Source organism: Fundulus heteroclitus, chromosome 12, assembly GCF_011125445.2.
Source record: "Fundulus heteroclitus isolate FHET01 chromosome 12, MU-UCD_Fhet_4.1, whole genome shotgun sequence".
In the NCBI taxonomy this organism is placed as follows: Eukaryota; Metazoa; Chordata; class Actinopteri; order Cyprinodontiformes; family Fundulidae; genus Fundulus; species Fundulus heteroclitus.
In genome coordinates, this window is record NC_046372.1 from 32,619,636 (window position 1) to 32,644,949 (window position 25,314).

A 25,314-nucleotide genomic window follows, 5' to 3' on the forward strand; every position below is an offset into this window, starting at 1 on the left:
TAGTGGGCAGTAGGTGATGAATTCTCTGATTTCCAAAAGAAAACTAGTGTATCTCAATCTATTTAGTTTATTTTTTAGTTTATTTTTTTATATAAAAGTACAATAATGTATTTCAATGAAATATGTTCTGTGTTAAATTTTCAGGGGAGATGTATGAACTTCACCCGCATAAAGTCACCGCCTCCTCGCTACCCCCACTTGAACTACCACCCTTCACCCATCTGCAACCCTCCCAACAGAAGTCCTCCTCCACCCCAGGGCTCCCTGCCCCCGACTCCTGGCAGCCCTCAGTCCTTTTCTTTCTCCATGCCTCCATCACCTCCTTCACCGCCTCCTCCTGTCATCCCCACTCCCTCGCCACCCCTCACCCCTCCCCCTTACACGCCGCCTCCCAACCGAGCTCTTCCTCCTTCCACCACCTACATACCTGCTCCACCAGTGTCCCCACCCACCCCTCCACCCTGTGCCCCTCCAGCTGGCCCACTGCCGCCGCCTCCTCCACAAGCACCGCCCCCTGGGCGAGCCCCCCCACCGGCCCGTCCACCGCCCCGTCCTAGCCTGTAGAGCAGTGGCAGCAGACAGGAGAGATGCAAAACGTAAGGCGACCAGTGGTCAACTGGCAGGGATGTCATTTGTGCTTGGAAGCAAGGACATGTGAGTGTCTCCTGCCCTATGGAGAGAGGCCAGAAGGACTTCTGTCCAGCTAATTGTCTACAGTGACTTTTGTACACACTTAGCAGAACACTGCAACTACTTAAGATGCTTGAATTACACTCTATAGACAGCTCACACAAATGAAATCATGCAGACCGGGTCCAGAACATTTGTGCAGATGATGCTCAGAGGTGCCACAGAACCCACTGACCCCTCCATGCGGACATAATTTTGGATGAATCCTAAGGAGCTTGGACTAAAGTTCCTGCATGTACTGGTCATGACATTAAAATGCACGCCTGTCAGTTGTAATATTTCTGACGAAAGATGAAACTCGGGCTTCAAATGTTTTTGGCTTCCAGCAGACTTTTTTTTAAAGTTTCAGCAGCTGCATGCAAAAGAAGGTTTCTGTGAGCTTTGTGGTTTTAGTTTTTTATAAAGTTTTCAATTATGTTTTTTTTTTTAGATGTTTATCTTACATTTTTCTAGCCTTTCTTTCTTTTTTTCCCCCTTTCTTTTTTACAAAAACTGAACAAAGGAGAAACAAGAAATGCTTTGTTATCCATTTTTACTCAAGGACAGACACATGATGCACAACCACATTCTTGTATATTTACCACTGGGGTTCAGTATCATTGTTTGGAAGCTGAAGACAACAGCTGCTGTAGCTGTAAAAGTAGAATACTTGCTTGATATAGAAACATGTCAGCAGACGGGTCCATTCTCTGCAGGTTTTTCTATTCGAAATGTGCCAAATATTGACAGTGATGGACAGGTCTGGATTTCAGTCTGGACCTGAGGAATGAGGAAGCATACGATTTGGCAGTGGCTTGCTAAAATAAGCAAAGATGGGGGTGGGGGGCATATCCTGCTCCAAAACTGGTTTATATTGTTCAACACCAACAGCACCTTAGCAGATAGTTCATGTGTTGTGCACTATTAAATCCCTAAACCATCTTGTTTTTTTCATCAGGGACATGGTAAGCTCATATTTGTGACATTAAGCTGTGCTCACTTGTAGTGTGAAGTTTGTGGAGACACCAGCTCCAATGTTCTCACAGATTTCTTTTTTTTTTTTTGTCTCATCTCTTATCACCTGAAATCTTAAAATTGAATTGTCTAAACGTCGTAAAATTCCCCAGTTTGTTCAGCTAATGTGTATTTTAAAAAAAGGGCCTGTTTAAACTAGTAAATGGTTAAACACATCTCTACATTATCGTCTCAAAGTGTCTTGGGGAAAGTTTTGGATCCTACACCCAGCATGGTTGCTGGCCTACTTAATTGGAGCGCCTTGCAAAGTTTACATACCCCATGAACTTTATTCACTTGGTAACATTGGAGTCACAGTTTACAGTGTATTGTATCTGGATTTCATGTGATAGACCAACACAAAAAAAGGCTAATAAATGGTTTCCAGATTTTTATAATTACATATCTTAAAAGGGTGGTCTTCATTTGTATTCAGCCTGTTTTAGTCTGATACTCGGTTAACTCTAGCTGTGCTGTGAGGTCTTAAGAGGTTTATTGGAGAATACTAGTGAACAAACAGCATCACAAAAACCAAGGGACATAGCAGACAGGTCAGAGATAAAGTCTTGGAGACATTTAAAGCAGGTATGGGTTATAAAATAATATCCCAAACTTTGAAAAGTTTAAAAAGCAATGGTCTGTGTATACCTGAAAATGAAGTGTTCTGAAAACTTATCAAGAGATGGCCATACACTTAAACTGACTTTGAGAAAGGAGAGGGAGAAGCTGCCAAATTTCCCATGGAAACTCTGGAGGAGCTGTACAGATCTGCAGCTCAGGTGAGAAAACTATCAGTTGTGCACTCCACCAATCTTACAGAAGAGTTTTAATTAAGAAGTCACTGTTAGAAGAAACCCGCAAAAGTATGTGTGAATTTTGCCACAGGCCATGTAGGGAAACATTCATCATATATAGGAAGGTACTCTGGTCAGATGAAACCAAAATGTAACTTTCTGGCCTGCATGCAAAACGCTATGTGTGCCAGAAAAGTAACACTCTACCCTATCCTGTAGACCCACTCCTTACACTGAGACACGGCAGTGGCAGCATCACGCTGTATGAAGGCTTTTCTGCACCAGGGACGGCGAAGCTGGTCAGGTGTGATGAGAAGGAAGAAGGAGCTACGTAAATGGCAATCCTGGAAGAAAATTGGTTAGAGGCAATGAAAGACTTGAGACTAAGTCAGAGGTTAGTGCTTTCAATATGAACAAGTAGGGAATTTTAACTGGAACGTCCCCTAAAGTCGGAATTATGACCTGGAAAGTCAGTGCAACAAGACCATACCCCGCTTCCAGATTCAAGATGGCTGCTACTGGCAGCAACATTTAGTAAAACTTCATACTTCCAGTTCTCTATTATCTATGTAACATTTAGTCATTCGTATACATACTACTCTTCAGTGTTCAGAAGAGGGCGTGTTTAAACACTGTTTAAATGCACAAAATACCATGTAGAACAGTGTCATTGTTATTGATTTACCAGTATTGTTGTGGCCACAGTGGAACCTTTAGTTAAAGGGACAGTGTGTGACTAATTTGACTTTTAATTAATAAAAAATCTAGTATTGCTTTTATAAATACATATTCTGGTAAAGTCTAATAACATCACATCAAAAAGGAAAGTGTTCTCATAACTTAGAATTAGTAGTTTATAAATATATAGGTGTTGGTGCACCCACTGGAAGACACCATGTTGCGTCGCTATTTCTGATTACAGTGGCCAAAAGGGGACAAACTTGTCAGCCCTACATGTTTTCCGTATCTGTCTCTTATATGAAGACGTGCTGTCGGTGGAGGAGTAGAAAACAAGCAAAGATGACCGTAGATCATTCTATTTCCCGTTTTCTTTTGAAATAGACGACCATCCATACTCTTTGCCCAGCAAGAGGGAAGAGAAAGTAACAAAGAAAAGAAAAAGAAGTAATTCTGGGAGAAAATGAGAGTCTATATCGATGCAGCTATTATTACCAGGTGGAGATCATTCATGAAAGAATGGGAATTTAAAATGGATGCGGAGGCTGCAGGCTTTCTGCTGGACAGCAGGTAAGTCAATTCAATATAAAAGAAGTTTATTTTTGGCGTTATGTTAGAAACAGGGGCAGTGTGGTCCAGCAGATACTCTGTGTCAAAATCTTACACACTGGGTCTTTTAATGTTTCATGTTCATTGACTTTGAAAAGTATCCTGAGATATCAGGTTGGCTGTATTTGTATGTTTAACAATAGTTTTTCGTACTGTCAGACAGGCAGGAAACTGGAATGCTATCAACTCGGAAATTACGTCACTTCGACTTCCGCGGTAAATGGACCATAACAGTACAACCGGAGCAACAGTGGGACAGCTCAAAGCATCAAAGGAGCATGAACTGTTTGGTTAAAAAAGAAAAAAGAAAAAAAAAGAATGAGCAATAATTTTAGTCTCTGGTTTTGCAAAGATGAATGAGAAATTGTCAGGGGTTCTATAGAGTAGAGTCATGGGAGCTTTGACACAAATTCACACCACACTTTTCAGATTTTCTTTGTCTTCAGCTCCTCTCTACTCAGTGCACATTTGTTTTAAAACTTTCCTTCATGCCTTTTTATTTTGCTATACCTTAAGACTAGAATGTGCATACTTCTGATTGAATGTTTAATTGTTGTATATTCTTTGACCAACAGCAGCAGAGAGTTGATATTGCCTCTGGGTTTTCACAGCAGAGGGGCTGTTTTCAGAACAGCACAAACGACCTCAACCCCTCCCTGTGATAGAAAAAAGCGAAAAGCATATGACTGATTAATTTCAGCTGTTAATGTGTTGCATTAATGTCACATGCAGGAATGGAGTGATCTACTCTGGAAAATATTAGACTCCATCTAATCCTCAGGAAATGTGGACAAGCTGCAGAAAAGGGACGCTGGCTCAGACAGGTCATGAAAAAAAACGAGGACAATTAAGAGGAATGAAGAGAATAAAAAGTTATAGCCACACAGTTTCTTGTCTTCTTGGGTTTGGAGTTGAAAATATGTTACCAGGCACTGACAATGACTTGGACATATTTTTTTCAGAGGAGTTTATGCAAAAAAAAAAAAAAAAATTTGACTGGGTTTTATGTATTATTCAAATTTTTAGAAAAAGGAAAATTTGGGTTTTAAAATATATTGCTATAGGTGTCTAACAAATCAGTACAGTGAGCAACACTTTTTCAATATCTGTTATGAACCAGGTTTTTACAGAGATTGTAATTTACTGAGATGCAGCTGTAGCTTTAATGAGTGGAGGTGAGGATGGTAACGCCGCCTGTTTTCATTTGCTCAGATGATTGAAAACAGCTTGATTGAAGCTGACGTGCTGCTTTGGTTTGCACTGGCTGGGCTGTTGTGCTCTGGGCTGCCTCACACAATGAACTTTTTCCATGAAAAACTCCCAGTGATTGGAGAATTAAGATGGTTTTTCTTCAGAGTTATGGCTGACTTCTACAATTACTCTGAAGCTGCATGTGAAGCCATTATAATGGTGAGCATGTGCAGCGAGCTCTTCCTTAAAGCGGCCCTCATCCTCACCAACAACCTGGCTTTCCAGCTCAAAGTCCTGCTGAAGCTGAACACCTTCCTCAGGCTGGTGCTGACCGGTGAGCTCTCATCACCAAAGGACTTGGATCAATCTGGCTGCATGAGACGGTCCTCCTGGGGTTCCTCTCAGACCATCTGGATCAACGGCCTGTCTTCGGTTCGTGGAGAAGGAGGGAGAGCTGTGCAGTGGTTAAAGTCTGTCCATGTGGTGCTGCGTGTGCTGCCTGTAATCTGCCGCCATTCGCTGTGTGTTTCTGCAACCGTCCTGGCCCTCATCCACATGGTAGTGCTGGCCCCATCGACTGTATGCAGACGCCTCGGGCCCTTCTCCACTGCTTCAGCTTCTTGGGTCTTTATAAGACCACCGGGGACAATATTCTAAATGCCTGGTAGCTCCAATCTGTGGTCCATTTAAGATGCATGTGCAAGAGTCTATGTACCTGAGTTCTGCTGTTATTGTACAAAATGGCTATGGATGGAAAAAGAAAGTAAACTTTTAACACTTAAAATGTGAATCTTTAACTGTATTTCAAATGTTTTTAATTGTAATAAATAAATTTGAAATATTGGATCAAAAGATTTTAAAACCTCTTGCCAGACATTTCATTAAAATCAGCCAAACCTTTACTTTGATAGTTGCTACACTATATAACGTGTCATGGTCAGGTTATGTATTTTTGCAAACTGTGTTTAAATTATCAAATTAAAGATACTGTCCACTCCTGTAAAAACAAGAGCTGCAGGCCTGCACAGGTGTAACATCACAAAAGGTGAAAGTTTTTACACTACATGCAGTGTACTTTTTTTTTTCCTACCCCTCTTTATTTGCATTTTTTTAAAACCAGATTTGTCCTTCAGTGGCGTTTCATTTTACTCCCCGGATGCAAGAAAACTTTTGAGCCATATGTGCGAACACTGTATGGACTTCAGGAAATAGGAAAACTCATGGAAGTGGTTTGGTGCAGAGGACCAGGGCAGATGGGAATGAGTAGATTTTATTATCAAAGCTCCTCTGTGACTATTTTGAGCCAAGTAGTCAAAAATCCTTTGATGCTTTTTTTAAAAATTAGGTTCCACGTTGCTTGCAGAAGTGCTACGTCAACTGCTGCTACAGTGGAAAATTGCCAGGCAGACAGTCCACTAATTATTTTTCACATCTATGAAGAAAATATTTTTGTTTTGAAAGGACATTTTGGCCATAAAACGTATTTTGTAACGTAGGTAATGAAAAACTTAAGCTATCCTTTTCCCAAACACTCATGAAGGTTTTGCGGCTCGAGACTTTTTATTTAGCAGGAGCAAGGGCAGACATTACTCTCTGGATTACAAATGTTGCTGATCCAATGACCTATACCACCACTAAAGGTACAAAAAAAAAAAAAAAACAAGAAATGTAGTCAGAGATATCTAAAATAGTGTGAGCTCAGACTATTTCAGGTGATATAAGCAGAATATGGCATTTATTCATTTTTAGACTGGTGAACATGCACACAAACCGATAAGATGGAACGATCTAAACAGGAATACAAATAAATAAAACCAGTTAAGTTTTCTGAAGATCATCAGGGTCCCCATTTGCTTCAGCTTTGCCATCCATAGCAGCATCCATCACAGGGGCGGGGAATAAAAATTTAATGGTGAAATCTGCTCATCCACTGATTCCTCCGCCTGTTGTGATGTCATCAACCCAAACACACACACATTTGACATTGTAGTTTTTAATTTCAGAGTGTTTAAAAAAATCTTAATGGTTGTGAGATCCTGCAGGACAAACACATTCTTCACCTAGTTGTGTTTATTGTCAGTGTACATCAGGTAATGAATGAAAATTACATTGCATCTTTAAAGCAAACAAATTCAGACACTTTATTGCATCAACTCCAACAACATCCCACTGGTCACTTCATCAAGTCGAAAAAGAAAAATCAATAAGATAAGTGAGGATTTAAAAAAAATAAAAATTACCTGTAACAATATCTATTTTCAATCCCCCCTTTCTGGCTCAGGACCCATTAAGGCTTGATCGTAAAGGTGTTAAATATCTTCAAACCAAAAATGTGCGGTTCTACTTCCATTGCTCGTCTGAACTGCGTGCACGTTGTCCTTTCTCCAGCATTTGACGGAAACAAGCATCAAGGCTCACAGACAAACAAATCGCCTCTGACTTTATATATCAGTAAACACAGAACCATGACAGTGCACAGTAAACAGTCCTCCTTACAGTCTTCATACATCGAAATCTGCCAAAATTAGAGCTTGCTACGATAGCAGTAGATGAACACAAGATGCACGCGTTTTGGTTTGCAATCGTCAGAGCTGCTGCACAGATTTTTGGTTTGACATTTTAGAAAAACCGCAACATCCACTTTTTAAAATAAAGTACCCTGCATAATGAAACTAAACTCACTTAAAAAGGAAAACATAGGAAACAAAAGAAACGCAAGTAACAAATGGTCCCAGAATGCAATGGCAACTGTCATGGCGGCAGAAGGAGGGCTTCAGCTTCAGATAAGAAACATTTAACTACTTACTTCAGTTAATGTAGCTGTAATTAAACACAAGACAAGCAGCAAGATCTCTTTGAGGCAACAGAATCCCAATCAGAATTTGACTATACCCATCCGGTTACACAATGCTGATCTGTAACATACACAAGGAGCATTTTTCTACGATCTGATATGCGATGCTACTCCTTTATCCTTGGAAGAAGAAGAAGGAAAAAAAAAAAAGTCCAAGATGGGAAACTAACACAAAACTGAGCTGCAATTATGAAGAAGAGATGACCTACGGCTTGGAATGATTCAAGTCTGTGGTTTACTTCAGACAAGGAGTAAAACGCTTTAAATCATTAGCTGCCAAGGAAAGTTATCCCAACTAACCTACAAATCATTGCACTAAAAGAGAAAACGAGCCAGGAAGGTCTTTAAAGCCGAACTTCTTTCAGCCCACAGCTTAAAGATGAGCTCCCACAGAGACCAATCAGCAACAAATGTGCTGATTGGTCACAACTTGCTGAACAAAAAAAGTAACCATATACTCACTGTTGACTGCTATCATGTAAAACAACATAATGTGACAAAGATGCCGGCCCCGACGATGCCACCACACTCAAATCATCACTAAAAGTAATTTGACAATGAAGCCAGAAGTTTCTAAGGAATCGAACACAGTGATACACAAATAAAATGCGACAGACATTCACAAGGCTCGCCTAAAATATTGCATTAAAAAGAGCGACAACATTGGAAACCCAAAAAGGACGCAGTTTTCTCTTCTTCATACAGATGCTCCCTTGACGTCAGTGTTTGAATGTGTGCCTGTCAGACTTCTGTCATCAGGCGACGGACTCCATCTACTCTACCGTCACAGACTTGGCCAGGTTTCTTGGACAGTCCACCTGAATTTAAACAGCAACATAACAATTAAACAGATAAACACGTAATAATAACAGCAATAAAACAGTGGAGCGACAGTAGTTAGTTGGTTCTTGGGACCCACTAAGAATAATTGGTTAAGAAGATGTCCGCTGATGACTAAAAGCTGCTGGCAAGCTGTAAACATACAATATTCAAGGGGGATGAATACTTTTGTAAGGCACCATAGTTGCTTGTTAAGAGTTTATCTAATAATTCCTGCAAAAAGGAATGGAGGTGAGCAGAGTTAGAGTTATTTTGTGCAAACAGAGGTGTGTGCGATCTCTGCTGCTCCATAGTTGCATCAGTGCCGAGTCCGATTACATGACCCACTTATTTACGCTGGCCTTTGAAAAGGCCTTCCCTGAAAGGTCTTCTTAGTTGGCCACTTTCTAACTTGTTTTGCTTTTTGAAGTCTGTCGGGAACACTTTTATCTGGATATAAACACACCGTGTTTATTTCTGCTGGTGGCTCTCCACTGTTTGCCTATGAAGCAAGCACATTCCTCTGGCGTGTGTTTCAGATTCGGTTTTCTGGTAATGAATTAAGTTATTAGGCAAGATAATCAGAGAGTGGGAGGCTCCAGGATCTGTTTGCGTGGCTATTTTTATTTTTTTTGAGAAGGCGTTCAGGTCACAATGGAGGGACAGAACTTACGTCGTATCCTCTGAGGACAGCCAGGTGGAAGGACAGCAGCTGCAGAGGGATGACGCTCAGGATGCCCTGCAGGCAGTCCACGCAGTGAGGCACTTTGATGGTGCGGCAAGAGTTTTTCATGGTCTCGCTGTCATCTTTGTCACAGATCACTATGGGGCGACCCTGGACATCAAGAAAAGAAAAGAAATCAACTGAACAGGCATCAAAAAAAGCTTCAAAAAGAGATTTCCCTGCTCTGTTGACCGTCACCTTGCTTTTAAAGCTGCATGTGCTACATATTACTGAAAACTGATGTCACGCTCTAACAGCACCTCCCCTGTATTGACTGAGGGGAAAAAGTTGAGGTGTGGCTCAAAGAGGACTTGAATGAGCTCATAAACAAAACTTGACCCGTCACATCAGGCCGAGGAAAGCTGAAACAATCTCATCAGCATTGACACTCCAATATCAATGCGTGCAATGCTGCAATTGCAAAAGACTGCTTGGGTGAAATATTTGGCAGGATATCATATTGTGCCATGCATGCACACACTTGATGTGTGCATACATGGCACAATATGATTAAAACTGTCTTTTAATATGATTAAAACTGTGTTTTATGCATTCTCTGTACTGTTCTTTGCACAAGTCACCATCACTTCACTGGGATTCCCAAGGTGAAGTAATATGACTATTGTGATATGGTATTACCTTATGTAGAATGTTGTAAATATATATATATATATATATATATATATATATATATATATATATATATATATATATATATATATATATATATATATATATAACAATGTGTGTATTCTGGAGCATGTAACAGTAGTAATTTCCCCCTGGGATCATTAAAGTAAGTCTGAGAATGATTCCTATAACAGATATATTTTTAAATGCTAGCATTTAGCTTGGATAGGCCTTACTTGACGTGCAACGATCTGCTGCAGGGCGTTCTGGCATTTGATGTAGGTGTGGTCCCTCATGATGATCATGATAACGGGCATGAGTTTATCCACCAGGGCCAGCGGACCGTGCTTCAGCTCTCCGGCCAGGATACCCTCTGAGTGCATGTAGGTGATTTCCTTGATTTTCTGCAGAGGAAGAAAAGAGTCAAAAGCAAACAGATTAAACAAAGATAGGCCTTAAGTTGTAAACCAAACGGCTCTAGATTCACGCTGTAGAAGCGCATCCTTCCCAAGATCTCAAAAGCCTGACATAGAGCATAGTCTGCTTAAGAGTGTGATCTAATGACCCAATTATTTATTACAGAATTTATTCCACATGATGAGCAACCATTGAATCAACACAGTCCCCCTGAGACCAGGTTTATTTCTGCACCTCTTTCAAACCACATCTGTTACAGAAATTAAAAGCATTATTAAAACGCTCATACGGCGATGAAAACGAAAGAACAATCTGACAAAGCTTGTAAAAGCGAAGCTGGATTCGCTCACCAGTGCTCCTTCCAAGCACGTTGCATAATGGTATCCTCTGCCCATGATCAGCACGCTCTTCTGCTGGTACAGCTCTGTGGCCAACTTCTGGATCTCATCATCCAAACTGAGGACCTCCTTAATCAGATCTAACAACAAAAAAAACAACAGAAAATCTAAGCCATGTTTCTTGTGTTTTGCTGAGAGAGAGTGAAAGCTCTTTGAGATGTTACAACCACAGACTTTAGTGTATTTTATGTGATAGACCGACACAAAGTAGTGCATAGTTGTAAAAAGATGAAAGGATATATGGATTTAGGACTGCACAATTATATCAATGATCATTGTGTGCAAAATTAACATCACAGGGATCTGCTTAGATTGCAATAAATGTAGGCAGATTATTAAAATACTTACATTAAGGTTTTCTATGTCTGTAATATATTTTGTACACCTGGTGTTTAATGCGGACATAGAAATCTGTTAAAAAGGTGAAGAGGCTGTAAAGTCTTTAAGAAACTACAAGTTGTTTAATTGGCAAAACTGGAGAGCTCCTCCAGAAAAAAATAATAATGGATACTCCTCCAGAGTAGCCGTTATTCAGGGTCTGCTGTTTGCTATGAGCACAAAACAGAAATGCATTAACTTTTTTTTACTGGTTTATCACAAGACATGTTATTGTATTCAGCAAAAAAGCCTCACATATCATGAGTTTTCCTAGCATCATGCAGCCCTAAATGGTTGCCCATCGTTTTTTAGATAAATATGAAAAGTGGGCGGGCTTTTGTATGCATCCCCCCTGAGTAGAAACCAGATTCACTGCAATTACAGCTGCGACTCTTTTCAGGTATATCTCTGCAGACTTTGAACACCTAACGACTAGATCACTCCATCAGATTGGAAGTAAAAAGTGTTTTCTCACAAACTCCCACTTGTTTTAGGTGTGGACTTTGACTGGGCCATTCCAGCTCATGCCCCTCTTTGGATCTAAAGCATTACGTTGCATATCTAGCTGTATGTTCAAGTTTGATGTCCTGCTGGAAGGTAAACATCTGCTTCAGTCTTAAGTCTTTTTAAATCCCCACCAGGTTTTCTGCCCCACTGCTGCCAAGACAGACTGTGTCTTTAGTCTCAACACAGCACCACACATTGGTTGTGTTTCATACCCGGTTTATGTTTATGGATTAAACAACACTCTATAAAATGTTCAGAGCTTGGAGATACAGTTTTTACAACCCAATGCCACTTTAAACTCCTCCATACCTTTCTCCCAGACCTCTAATCTGTGATCCTTGCTCTCCATGACGCTATTTACATATGTTCTCTAATAATGTTGTGATAACTCCACAGAACAGCTGGATTAATGCACAGAATAAATTACACGCAAATTGACACTATTCACTAATTAGGGGACAGAAGGGAGTTATCACTATATTTCATTTAGGAGCATCACAGTAAAGGGAGCTGAATATGAATGCCTGCCACACTTTTCAGATTTTTAAACATAAACAATTTTACAAAAAACATTTCATTTAACCTCCTGCTTCCCAATTATGAGCTACTTTGTGTTGGTCTATTCCCAAAATCCCAGTAAAACACTGTAAAGTTTGTGGTTGTAACAAGACGAAAAACACATTTGCAAGGCGCTGCCGATTATTATGGGCTGGGACTGAGACTAGAGGGAGATTCCTCATCAGTTTGCCATCACTGTTATCATAATATATGCTTCAGATCCAGGCAAGCACACAACAAAGCAGACGCCAGTACTCTTCCTTCTGCCTCCCTCACCTCCTGCTTCTTGTTCCACGCTTCTCTCTTAACTTGGTTTTCTCATCCAAGTGACTTGGTTGCATTAATAAATAAGAGGCTCTGAAAATGCTTTATTTTTGGTCTGACAGCTGTATTTTTTATTTTATTTTTTTGAGCATTTCATCCTCTCTCGGGGTTTAGGACTTCCCTGGCTATACTTCAGTGTTAGTGTCTGGATTCACCTGGAAGGACTCTCAGGCCCTGGATTATTTCACGGCGTCTGGGCTGCATGGAAATTCTGTCGTCACACATCAGCAGCGCGAACATGATCAGAGCCACAAACTGGCTGGTGTAGGCCTGCAGAGGGAAATGAAAAGATTATCAAGAATTAGATACATCAAAACATTTTATAATCGATGCATTTTGCCCCACTCATCGCCCTTAAAGGAGACAGGAGAGTGAAATACTGCTGTTACCAGACTACTAAACAACTGTTTTTATTTTTCATCACGCTGAGCGTAAAGAACCGGGCCTTTAATAAGGTTTGTGAAGCTTATTGCCTCCCCGTTTTAAATCGGACCGCTGCTAATGTATCCCAGATGGGGAAGGAAAGGAGGAGCGGGCTTCGGTACCGAACTGCTCATCCTGGAAAACCTGATCAGTTCCTAACATTACCATTTAAAATACCACTCTGATGATTGTGGAAATGCAACGGCTCAACCTCTCACACACATCTGAGCCTCCAAGTGCGTCGTCACCACCACCCACTCTCTGAGCACGGCTGGAGGCCTTCGATGCCCATTTGGGAGACCTAAGAGAAGCCACAGAGAGTCACAGAACCCGCTGGGTGAAGCGAATGCTCGTATTTAGGGCCAAGAAAATAACAGTAAAACCGCTACACTGACTTTATTCTTCCTCTGAAGCCACGTTAACCACAAACACGGAGAACTGCGATCGCCATTGCTGTCTGCAGTGACGCAACAACCATGTCAGTTCTACATGCAACTGTGATCTTTTACATATCACAACGCTTTTTTTGTGTTTTTAAAGCACTGCGCAACATCTGCTCTTCTTAGATATGACAAGAGAAAAATCCTTCTCACTGTAACTTGAAGACAAACTCTGTAACCTTCCAAGATCCCAATAAATGCTGTTATGTAATTCATAGAGTGGACTTATTCCAAGTCCTGTCATCAGATCAGCCAAAACAATTTGATATCAAAGCGTTTTGTCTCAATTCTCCAGTTTTTCCATGAATCACAAACAGAGTAATAATAGGAAAAGCGTGAGTTAGAAGTCGTCGACTGATCCGACGAGCCGAGCTGCAAATGTTCAGTGTTTGGTGAAGGTGGGTCTGTGGCTCGACCAACACAGCCATAAAGGATGGCGTCTCTGAGGCGTGCTATGGGGCTTTGGAGCAGCAAAAGAGTCAGTGAGCCAAGCCCAATGTCTGGATCCGGAAAGGACCTGCTTCACTGTCTCTCTCTCTCTCTGCACACAAGTTTGGCCCAGAGTGTTTAGCTGTTTGCTCTCAGTCCCAGCTGGAAAATCCTTCTGGTTTTTAAAGTGAGAGGAGGGAGAGGCATAAATACCAATGGATCTACATTCACATGAGACAAGCTGATAATACCAGGGTTCTTTTTTTTTTTTTTTCCTACTCGCATTCGGATTAGAGTGCAAGAGGATGTCAAGCTCCGAAAGGTGGGAACAGATTGGTGGTGGAGTTTCTGAATTATAAAAAATGGTAATGAATGGCTTCTAAAAGCAGGTTTACAGCGAGCTGACAGTCAGTCGGCATCCAGATAGGAGCTCATGGATACGCTGCAGACTTGGTGACTCCAAGGTTCAACTTCTCACAGCAGATCTCCAACAAGAAGCTTTGGAAATGTATTAACATCCCTTATTAATACAAGTTTATCTTATATTAACAAGATAGGTCAAAGTCAGCCTTTGACCTGATCTGCCTGAAAAAAAGAGACTAAACTGAAAATTAATTACACGAAAATTTTACAAGAATCAAATTCTCTAATTTCTTATTTTGTAAAAACAACTACTTGTAAATATGGGATTTTTCTTCCAACTAAATGTAGATACTAAAGTTACTGACTGAAGTTTTCTAATCGTTATTAATAATTGTGGACACAGTATGAGAATCATGTCCAAGAATGTCTTAGAGATGAGAAAAAGTTTAATTTGTGAATAAATTAAACACAATGTGGACTCCTAACTTTACCTGAAAAATATAACTGTGTAAAAAAAACAACAACAAGGTCCATAAAGACAACTGTGTTACAGCTTCAGAGAGCAGCTGTGGCTGCTGGGCGTTACCTTGGTGCTGGCCACTCCGATCTCGGGCCCAGCGTTGATGTGGACGCCACAGTCCGTCTCCCTGGAGATGGAGCTGCCCACGGTGTTGGTGATGCCGACCGTCAGAGCGCCTCTCTCCTTGGAGTAGCGCAGAGCCATGAGGCTGTCAGCAGTCTCCCCTGCAGGGGTGGCACACATAACCAGTTTGTTAGGAAACCACTTCTGCCAGAACCGGACCCCTGGTCTAAGAAAGCTTCATAAGAAAGACCACAAGGCCCCCCACGGTCAGGTTAAAACCTTCAGCCCTCCAGAGCACAGCGCAAAGGACAATCAGGTTAGTTCCTCTACAGGTAACCTGAAGCACAGATGGGGAATGTGGACTAAATCTGGTTTAGATGGCACACAGATCCACACCTGACTGGCTGATGAAAAAGCAGACGTCGTCTCGGAAGACGGGGGTGTTTCTGTCCAAGAAATCACTGGCCAGCTCCACCATGACCGGCAGCTCGGTAAGCTCCTCCAGAACCTGCCGGGTCTGAGAGAGAGAGGGACAAACGAGCAGTCAGTGTCGTTCGGCTAAAACAAGTCAGTCAGACTCAAAGCAGGGAATGTGGAAAGATATGAACCTCCTGCCTGTGTCCAAACGCACATCAAAGTAATGGTGTGAGTAATTAGGGACCAAGAGGGAAATGTGACATGCTGAGTACTACTTACAGCCACCCCAGCATGGTAGCTGGTGCCGCAAGCGATCAGAATAAGCCGCCGACATCTTTGGATTTCTTTGATGTGGTCCTTCAGTCCACCCAGAGTTACTAAAAGGCAAATAAAAAAAACAATAAAACAGCCCATCAACAACGTCATCATGCTTCCTTCATTCTTAGAACTAAAGAATGAAGGCAGGTTTAGCTTGGATAACTATATGCAATAGCTAAATATATATATTTTCTGTAAGGAAATAAAAGATTTTAAATTTGTCTCCTGGGACTTTTTGATAACTTTTTATGAAATGGATCAATGTTGCCTTGCAAAAATGTTCATAACTCGTGAACTTTGCCATATTTCAAAAACGACCGTGTATTTTCTTGGGATTTAATGTGATAGACCAACAGAACAGAAAATGGTGCATAACTGCAAGTGGAAGGAAATGATGCATGGCAATCCAAATAAGAGGGCATGAATAATTTTTAAATTATTATCTTGCTTAAAAAAAACAATAATCTTGATAACTAAAGGTTAAAACATCTAAGAAAAGCAGTCAAATCCAAGCAACTCTCCAACCTGTGTTGTCGTCAAAGTTGATTCTGCCCCTCATGGTGTTTACCACAGACTCTGGCTGCTCAAAGATCTCCTTCTGCATGAAGGAGCTGAAGTTGCCTGTGAGGTGGGGATCAGAGAAAAGGAGAACATTTACGACAGCCGGACACCTTGAGAGCCTCAGAGAGCGTCAGTGTGATCCCACATGAGATCACCAGGGAACGATCTTGTGGAAACTTTAGCTTTTTAAATGAAACTAAATAAAAACTCCTTTTTAAAAAGTGCTTCACTGCTAGTTCAGATTTCCTGGAACTATAGGGGGTATGTCCACATAAGATGAATCTTTCAAAAAGAAAAAAAAAAAATCTTTAAGAGATAAAAATCAGATGTTTAATTCCCAGCAACAACAAACTGTGACAGACAGAAATGCTGCAGTTTTTTCTTTTTTTTTCCAAGCCTGCCTTCAACAGCGATTTGGGTCACACAAATTAGGTTATTCAGCAGAAAAGCTGCAGAAAAAAAGAGACAGAGGAGAGAGAGGCTGAGTAATTACAGGACTCTAAAGGAATGTGAAGAGGAGCCAACATCAGTTCCCCCCTGCCCTCTGCTGGACTATACTGGGAAAGTAAGAGGGCGAAGAAAAAAAAAAAAACACACACACACAAAACAGACTTTAACAGCTAAATTAATGCTGAAGTGAACTAGTTTAGATTTACTGCAGCACACTGAACTGGCAGCAACCAGAGACGATGAAGCTCAAGAGGTCCAGCTTCAAGAAGGTTCACTTTTATGTTGTGTGATGAGTACATTTATTACATTTTTACAAAAGTAAAAGCAGTAAAGGAGCTGAAAAAAGCAGCACTTTTGTCTATTTTAATTTTAGTTATTTTCACTACGCGTACAGCACTTTGTTGATCTTTGTTCTTGTAAAGTGCTTTATAAATAAATATGGTAAGGGATATGATAGGCCCCATTTACAGTTGTTATTTGTAACCACAGTGATGCTGCTAAAATGAACGTTTGACTTTTAAAAAGGAAGAAATAAAAAGTATTGGCAGGCTTTAGTCAACACTAGTTAACTACAGGCAGATATCAACTCAGACACAGAGGACAACAAAGTTTATTCCCTAAAAAAGTTCATTTTGTTAAGATTTATTCGACTAATGCAAATGTGTTTTAACTATTTGGAGGAAACAGTTTAGCCTCAGGGTAAACCGTTAAGGCAGCCGACCACCAGTACATTTCACAAAGGGGTTAATGACGGGGTTTAAAGGAAAATTATAATTTATCAGTAAGTCTGATAAGCAGTAATTGGAGGACGGGAGAAAATGCCAACGGGCAACAGTGACTGTCGCCTCACCCTTCATAATCTGCTGCAGCTCCATCTGCAGGGTCTGGATGGCGCGGGCCGGGTAGTCCCCTGCCCGGCGCTTTATCCTGTGGATGGACAGCCGGCCTTCCATCACAGCCGCCACGTCGTCATCCTCCAGGAAGATCACCCGGTTGGTGTGCTCGATTACAGCACTGGCGTTACGAGAGATCAGCCACAATGAAAATAAGTGAAACATTTGGTTCTAGGTACATCGATAAAGCGGTACTTTAACTACAGCGTGTCACAGTTCCTCGCAAGTATTCATACCTCTTGAATTTTTTCATAATCCGTCCATCAAAACCACAAACTCTGATCAACTTTCCTGGTCCTGCTAAACAAAAGATGCATCCCCATGGCATGATACTGCCACCACCGTGGAGATGGTGTGTTTGTAGTTTCACTTTTCAAACACAGAGTGTTTTTGCAGGCAAACCATAAAGTTAGATGTTGGTGTCAGCTGGCTAGAGCTTCTTCTTCCACATGTTTGCTGTTTCCCTTACATGGCTTGTAGCAAACTGTGGAGGGGACAATTTACGGCTTTCTAATAAACACTATTCCATAAAGGCAAGATTTGTTAAGCAGAAAACTAATAGCTGCTCTATCAATAGATTCTTCTACCTAAGCTATGGATCTCTGCAGCTCCTCCAGAGTTACATGGGTCTCTTGACTGTTTCTCTGATTAAGGATCCCTGAACTGCTTGATGTGTTTGTTCGTCTTAATGAAGCAGTAATGTCCACTGACAAACCTAAAATTAGGATTTATAACAAGATTAAACTACAAAGAGGTGGACTTAGTTTACTACTGAAGGCAATTGGTGCCACAGGATTTTATTTAGAGGTTTCAGAGTAAAAAGTGCAGGCGACAAATTTAGTTCACATTTTTTCAGACTTTTGTTTTAAAGCATTTATGAAAACTATGCCTCATTTTACTTCTGCCGGTCTATCACCTAAAATCTCAAACACATTGAAGTTTATGATTTTAATGTGACAAACTGTGAAAAGTTCAAAGGGAATACTTGCAAAGCACCATAAGAAGTGGAAAGACAATGCACAGGGATCTTTTTACCTCGCGTCAGATGCAAAGTAGTACTCCACGGCTTTCTCGTCCACTGGGAACAGGCAGGTGTCCTGATCAGTCCTGGGCAGGGCACTGCAGCCCTTTTTGTCTTTTCCAGCTGGAGAAATAAAACAATGAGGGCTAAAGTTCCAATATTTTATAGAAAACTGTGATTGATCAGACAAGGAACAGACGCAGAAATAATTACAGGAGCGGTAGAGCACTGGGATGTGATCAGCGGACAGCTTGTGATCACTGCGCACTCCCATCAGGAGTGGACTTCCTCTCCTGCACAAAACACAGAAACATGTTCAGTTTTAGTCTCATCTGACCAGAGCACCTGTCTCCATACATTTGGGGACTACTCCACGTGCATGTTGGTAAACTCAAATCATGCCTTCTTATTTTTAACACCAACTGATGGCTTTTTAATGGCCACTTTTTCTATAAAGCTCAGCTCTATGGAGCGTACGGCTTATTGCGATCCTATGGACAGATCCTCCAGTCTCTGCTGTGGAGCTCCTTCAGGGTTACCTCAAGCAACCTTCAAGCGCAGATAACAGGAGACGTCACAGAGCAGCTGCTGTTTATGGAAGTAATAGTGAATGTAATTGTTTCTAGAAATGTTCAATAAAGTTTTGTTTAAAAAAAAAAATCCCATTGGGAAAAAAAAAACCGAACGCTGATACCAGCCGGCATCTCTCCCTGTTATTATTAGAAAACTGTTGCGCAATGGGAGCAATGTTAAGACCACTTCATAGCAAGACGTAGTGAGATAAGAAGAAAGCAGCACAGCTCTAACAACGTTTTTTTATGGAGCGCTAACTGCTGCTGCTGTGGATGTGTAGTGGGAGACAGGAGAGTGACGTGAAAGACAGATAAAATGTGACATGAGCGTTCAAGCTGTGAATGCTTTGAAAAATATCCAATACGTATCTGAATTAGTACCACATCTGGAAGTAGCACAAATCAGATTTTTTTTTGGGAGGGGGGGTGAAAAGATCCAAATTTGGCTGAAAAAGATCAGGATTTGGGTCACATTGCCCTGCAGTGTCAATGTAGCCTTAGTCTCTGCAGCCTCGCTGATTAATGCCCTCCTGGCCCGGTGTGGTTTCTGGTGGGCGGCTCTCTCTTAATGGGTTTGCTGCGGTATCACGTGCTTTCCATGACGGATCAGATGGCGGAAGATTTTAATATTTTTTTTTTTATAAACCTACCCTGACAACTTTGTCCCTGACTTGTTTAGAGAGCTCCCTGGTCTTCATGGTGTGATGCCTCCTGCTTAGTGGTGCTGCAGCTTCTGCAGCCTTTCACAAAGGACTTGCTTATACTGACACCCAGATTGCACACACGTGTACCTCATTTCACTAGTTGTGTGACTTTTTAGGGGCTTCAGAGCAGTGGGGGTGGATATATATGCACATGCCAATGTATGTGCATATATATCCACCAGTTTCTAATTTTTTTTAAATTCTTTTTTTCTCCTAATTTCACTTCACAAAATTAGACAATTTTGTGCAGATCCATCACATAAAATAAAGATTAAAAAAACATTTAAATTACAAGTTGGAATGTAAACAGACTGGGTAAAAAACCCAAAGGGGGTGAATACTTTTACAAGACATTTCGAGAATTTTACACTACCCGGGATCCTGATTTTTAAACTGAAGTCAACTTTAAGCAACATTTCCTCTACATCAGCAAAAGCGTACCTTGTGCCAACTGCCTCTCCAGGGTAATGGACGCTCTTGAAGACCAGAGCAAAGGCTCCTTCCTGTCAGGGGAAAGGACATGTTAAAGAAAGCGCTGTATGTCTAACTACCTCTGAGGCACTGATTTTTTTCTTAGCTCCTCCTCACCAGCTGCTGCGTCACTCGCTCCACCAGCGTGGCAAAATTGATGTCGTCACTTTCCCTATTGTCATACATGTACTTCACCAGCTTGGCAATAGTCTCAGTATCGGTCTCTGACTCGAACTCATAGCCTTTGCTCTCCTGTGGAGTGAATGTGAGTGGATGAGTTGAGTTTATGAGATGAGTGAATTCATGACAACTTTTCTTTTCTTTTTTTTACGGTTACAAAGATCATCTGCTCACCAGGAACTTCCTCAGGTCTTTGTAGTTGGTAATAATCCCGTTGTGAATTACAATGAACTCTGCAAACCAAGAGGGATCGTCATAAACCATTAGAAACCTACGGCAGCTGCACACTGGTCAACCGAGCCGAAGCGAGCCCTTTATTTTGGCATTCATAGAACAACTGACCGTTGTTCTTGTCCGATCTCTGTGGGTGACTGTTGACTGGGCTGGGCACGCCGTGGGTCGCCCAGCGGGTGTGAGCAATGCCAAGGTGAACATCGAATTCCACATCCAGGTCAATATCCTGCTGCTCTAAAGGTCAAACAAACAAAAACAAAAGAAAAATCTTTTTTAAAAGGCTCCTAGTTCATCGTTCTGACTGATTCAAACAAGCTTGATCTCAACTTACTGTTAATCTCCTCATCGAGAGCCTTAACTTTTCCACGTTGCTTGATCAGCTGGATAGTCTTGGCATTTGACTCCCAGTCCTTGTTGTTGCCTCCATCGATTCCCACACCTAACAATAAAAAATAAATAAAAAAAAAACTTCATAAGAAAATAGAGCAGAGTCCATATTTACAGCACTTGCCCCAAGTTTACCTTTATCTCAATGCACGAATGTCATTTTGGGTCAATTGGGTCAATTTTGGGGTTAATGACCCTGCTTTTTCCAGAGTGGAATATTTATCAGACAACAAAGTCTAAAACCAGAGACTGGGTGCTGAAGTATGAAAATGTGGTTTACTTTTTTAAGCTATACTTGCTAAAATTAGATCTACAGGCTCCAATATACAAAAAACACCCTCTAATAATCGATTTAGAGTCCTGTAACACATTACATCTAGACTATGTTGTTAAACATAAGCTCTTTTTGCCACAATTAGCAAAATCCATTTGAATTAGATCGTTTCCATGCTTTAAAGCATCGTCTGTTGACCTAAGCTTAATGTTAGCCTGCTCTATCGATTCCACAGCTAGTGCCTGAGATCAATATCGAATTGCCAATAAAACTGGTCTAATTGGACACAGCAAGGTATTATAACATGTATTCTGCACTTTTTATAATATCCACTGAGCCCACTTGTTTTGATGTATTTTTTTATTTTATTTTACACACTCCAACATGTTAAGCATACATACGCTAGTTGAGCTCAGTCTCTGAACACTTTATAATGATGGAAATAGAAAAACCTTGTGTTGAAACAAAGGCTGCTCTAACCCAGCAGTCACAACAACCCATTTTAAACAACACATTAAATAACAAAGCCATGTTAGCAGCCGCCAAGGAGCAGAGCCCAAGTAAAGTGTCGTAGAAAGAGACAGATCCCTGAATAGAAAAAACAAGGCTGTGGGTTTGTGCCTCCCCCGTCTTTCTCACCCGCTGAGTCGTAGCCTCTGTATTCCAGGCGTCTCAGACCTTTGAGGAGGATCTCAAGGATGTCCCGCCGTGTCCTTGGCACGTGGTAGTTAAGATAAGCGAATATTCCTGAGAAACAGGAGAGAAGACAAAGAACTTAATTAAGCGAAATGCCTGCTAGGCGGAAGTATCTGCATCAGGTGGCCGTGAGAGTGGTTTTCCAGGGCAGCTACGTAACTGGTTCAATACTTTCAGTTCATATAGTGCCAGATTACAGTAAGGTGCCGCTCCAAGGCCCTGTGCAAACAGGTCCAATTCAGATTCGCTTATAGAACATTAATCCCAGTACAATACAGTCACATTCAGATCCTATTATAGAAAGTTCAGCTCATTCCAAATTATAATATACAACAATCAGTTAATCATACAATGACAATTGGTAATAAGACTTTATTTAAGGAGGCCATGCCGACTGCGTCGAGTCATGTTGACTTAGCAGCAATCCCTTTCAACAAGCAAGTGTGTGAAATTCATCAAGCCGATGCGTAATCTGCATCAAACCTGTCCTAGAGGACTCTAAAAGAGACATCCGCGTTTGTAAGATAGGATAAGACACGCTGTATCGTCTCCTAAGGGAAATTCATCTTGCAATACAAAACAAAGAAGACGAGGTAAAACCACGCTGTATAACAATAAGACAGCCATACAGAAACACGGCAACGGAGTTCGGGACAACAAAACTGCACAAAAGAGTAAATAAATCATAAATGTTGAATGTCCCAGCGAGATACACGTTCATAAACATTGCAATCGCAATAACAAAAGGTTAAAAAGCCAAACATATGATAAGTTAAAAGCAACAAGTGAAACACCAATAGAAAATAAATAGGAAAATAGGCCTATCCATGATGTACAAACTAAGCAGACTGGATTCATTAGGACGACAGATGCGGGGAATTCAAAGTGGCTGCTTTTGCAACAAATACCCGAGCGTATTAAGTCTGTCATCTGAGAACCGCACATTGTCCTAGTAAAAGCTTTAAAAGGACAGGAAATGTTAACTGTGACATCAGGAAAAATCATTGCCAGAGACATTTTTATTTTATTTTGAAAACTTCCGCCGTCACTCTGGATCACACTAAACCGGCTCATTGACCATTACAATATTGCTTTAGACCCAGTCAAACTGGTTTGTTTCTCATTTCTCCCCGGAGATCGTCGACATTTCAGTGGAACAACTGGCTGAAGCAAGGACACGACTCGTGGCCAGAGGAGAGCATGAAACGACACGAATACACGGCTACTCGCTCACAGATGAATGCAAATGTTGAACCTGAAGAAAGCTTGGAAATAGAGAGCTCATTCAGAACAGCAAGTGGTGGAAGGAGGAGGTGAGGGGCAGGGGAAAAAATGCTGAGTGACTCACAAAAACCACCTTTGACGAAGCATTGGGGCTGAAAAAAATAAAGATTAACCTGAGCACAGAGGAAACAGGCATGAAATGGAAATGGAAACTAGTTTATCAGGTCCTGTTGGTCTGGTCAGATTGTAATGGCAGTGATGAGAGACAGAGGCATCAGCTATCAGTCACACGTAGAAACAGAAGAAACAGACGCTGCCAAAGATCTCCACTTGTTTCTCTAAAAGGGGGATTAAACACCAAAACATCACGTGTATGTAGATATGAGTATCTATATGATAAAATGGGAGTCAAACACACCCCGAGAGATCTACGGGTTTAGTTTCACTTTTAGGACCTGAGCTATTTTTTTATATATATTTTAGGCTGAATACAAGCAGAAATGTATTTTCAATCATTTCGATCAATAAGTCAGACTTGGATAAAAAAAAAGGCAAGTGGAAAGTTAGTGCGCGTCATCGCAAGGCACATTAGCCGTCTGTCGTTAGACGGAAGACAGCGGGCATTATATTTGTTTAGGGTTAGGTTATACGGACACATACACGCTCACAGCGACAACTCACAGGTCACAGACAGCGAAGGAGACAGACTGTTTTACATTTAGCTGGCCGGCAGCATCAACAACACCAGCTCATTTTCGCTAACAGCATCGAGGTTAGCCACCCAGCTAACAGCCTTCACACTGAACATACAGCCTACGCGGTTTCATTTCGCCCCCTGTTTCACCCCCTAAATAAAAAAAATAATAGCGTAATATTCTCAAGGAACGACATACGAAAAGAATAACCACTCACCACACATGACTGCAGCGCTGTTGCGAGTTACGGCTATTCGGGTCTAGGGAAGCTTGGGGACGCCTGTCAGTTAGCCTCGCCCCCTTCCGACCTCCCTGAGATAGAGCCGGAACCGCCTCCTTCAGTCGCGTTCTGATTGGTCGAGGCGTCCGCCTGAGCGGACGGACTTCTTCAGCGGCAGCATCTGATTGGTCGAGCGCCGTGCCAGTCGGGTTGCGCCCACAAAACACGTACATAGCAGTGACGTGGCATCAGGATGCGATAACGCGAGCAGCTCGTAGATCCTGCCGAATGCCGTTCAGCATTTCCTACATCAGCACCAGCGTCCTAATTACTGGAGCTATTGCCTGCGTTGGCGAAACAAATTAGCGAATCATTAGAAAAATTGTATACTGCGCAAATTTCTACACGCATCAGCTGAAATCATTAAAATACCACAATCCCTCCAAATATAAGTGATCATCCACAGCATTTTTTTTTTATTTATTTCGGTAATTACAAATCTTCATTCTCTTCTTCTTTAAGATTGTAGCGCATTGGAAGAGAGGTATTAGTATTCTATGATTATACCGACTATATTGTGATAGATTCTTGCTACAAAGGGATGTCTGTGGAAGTCTTGTTTCCCCCCACAAATACAGCAGAACACTGTTACATAAGGGGTATTCCTCTAGTTTTTTCACCTTGGCTATCTGTGTTTTTCACAAGCAGAAATGTATAATCTTTATTGACATTGCAACATACAGTACATACATTCCAATGAATTTTTTCCTCTGCATTTAACCCATCCCTTAGGGGGCAGTGGGCTGCCACTGTGCAGAACCTGGTAAGCAATTAAGGGGATAAGGGTCTTGCTCAGGGAGCCAGAGTGGAAGTCTGCGTGGGATTCAAACCAGGAACCTTGCAGTCTTTCCAGGACACAAGCTCTCTAACCACTAAACCACCACTCCGTTACCTAGTACAGTAGTTCACTTAGTGGGGGTTTGGACCCCCCAGGGGGTCATGAGAGGATCCAAAATTTCAGACTTTACACTGCCAAAGATATACCTATTTTAATATAGTAAATTTATGTCTTTAATCATGGAAAAAGTTATTTCCATGACTTTTTGACATCAGAAAAAATATTAAAAAAATCTTGCAAACATGTTAATCTAAAATTTCTGAGTTTTTTGGGTAAATTTACACCTCCAAGGCCAAT

At 41.3% G+C, this 25,314-nt stretch overlaps 2 protein-coding genes across 3 annotated transcripts in view; one reads left to right on the plus strand and one right to left on the minus strand.

The window, feature by feature from the left end:
- antxr1a (ANTXR cell adhesion molecule 1a) overlaps positions 1–2,096 on the plus strand; it is a gene marked incomplete in the record, with an annotated part of 25,648 nt that extends 23,552 nt beyond the window's left edge. The window contains 1 exon segment of the mRNA XM_036144472.1: positions 150–2,096. Coding sequence (XP_036000365.1) covers positions 150–564 — 415 coding nt within the window.
- A 4,836-nt stretch (positions 2,097–6,932) lies between these two features.
- LOC105926845 (glutamine--fructose-6-phosphate aminotransferase [isomerizing] 1) lies at positions 6,933–24,228 on the minus strand. Of its 2 annotated transcripts, XM_012863317.3 has the most exons (19): positions 24,117–24,224; positions 21,924–22,031; positions 20,955–21,062; positions 20,732–20,857; positions 20,564–20,622; positions 20,327–20,461; positions 20,180–20,241; positions 18,676–18,755; positions 18,477–18,585; positions 17,399–17,562; positions 16,063–16,158; positions 15,499–15,596; positions 15,199–15,319; positions 14,806–14,963; positions 12,720–12,834; positions 10,750–10,877; positions 10,219–10,386; positions 9,302–9,463; positions 6,933–8,627 (listed from the first exon to the last, which is right to left on the minus strand). In XM_012863317.3, exons 1-19 carry the CDS (start codon positions 24,121–24,123, stop codon positions 8,583–8,585), a joined length of 2,049 nt encoding a protein of 682 aa, XP_012718771.1. In that variant the 5' UTR covers positions 24,124–24,224; the 3' UTR covers positions 6,933–8,582. The 2 variants fall into 2 exon arrangements, with proteins under 2 accessions (XP_012718771.1, XP_012718770.2); XM_012863316.3 differs by having other exon boundaries at positions 18,477–18,755; positions 24,117–24,228.
- Between the last annotated feature and the right edge of the window lie 1,086 nt (positions 24,229–25,314).

Coding starts and splice junctions, on each gene's coding strand:
- LOC105926845 (XM_012863316.3), bottom strand. Junction 15,320..15,498: donor GCTACCATGCTGGGGTGGCT/GTAAGTAGTACT, acceptor TCTCTCTCTCAG/ACCCGGCAGGTTCTGGAGGA. Junction 14,964..15,198: donor CTTTTTCATCAGCCAGTCAG/GTGTGGATCTGT, acceptor CCACCCCTGCAG/GGGAGACTGCTGACAGCCTC.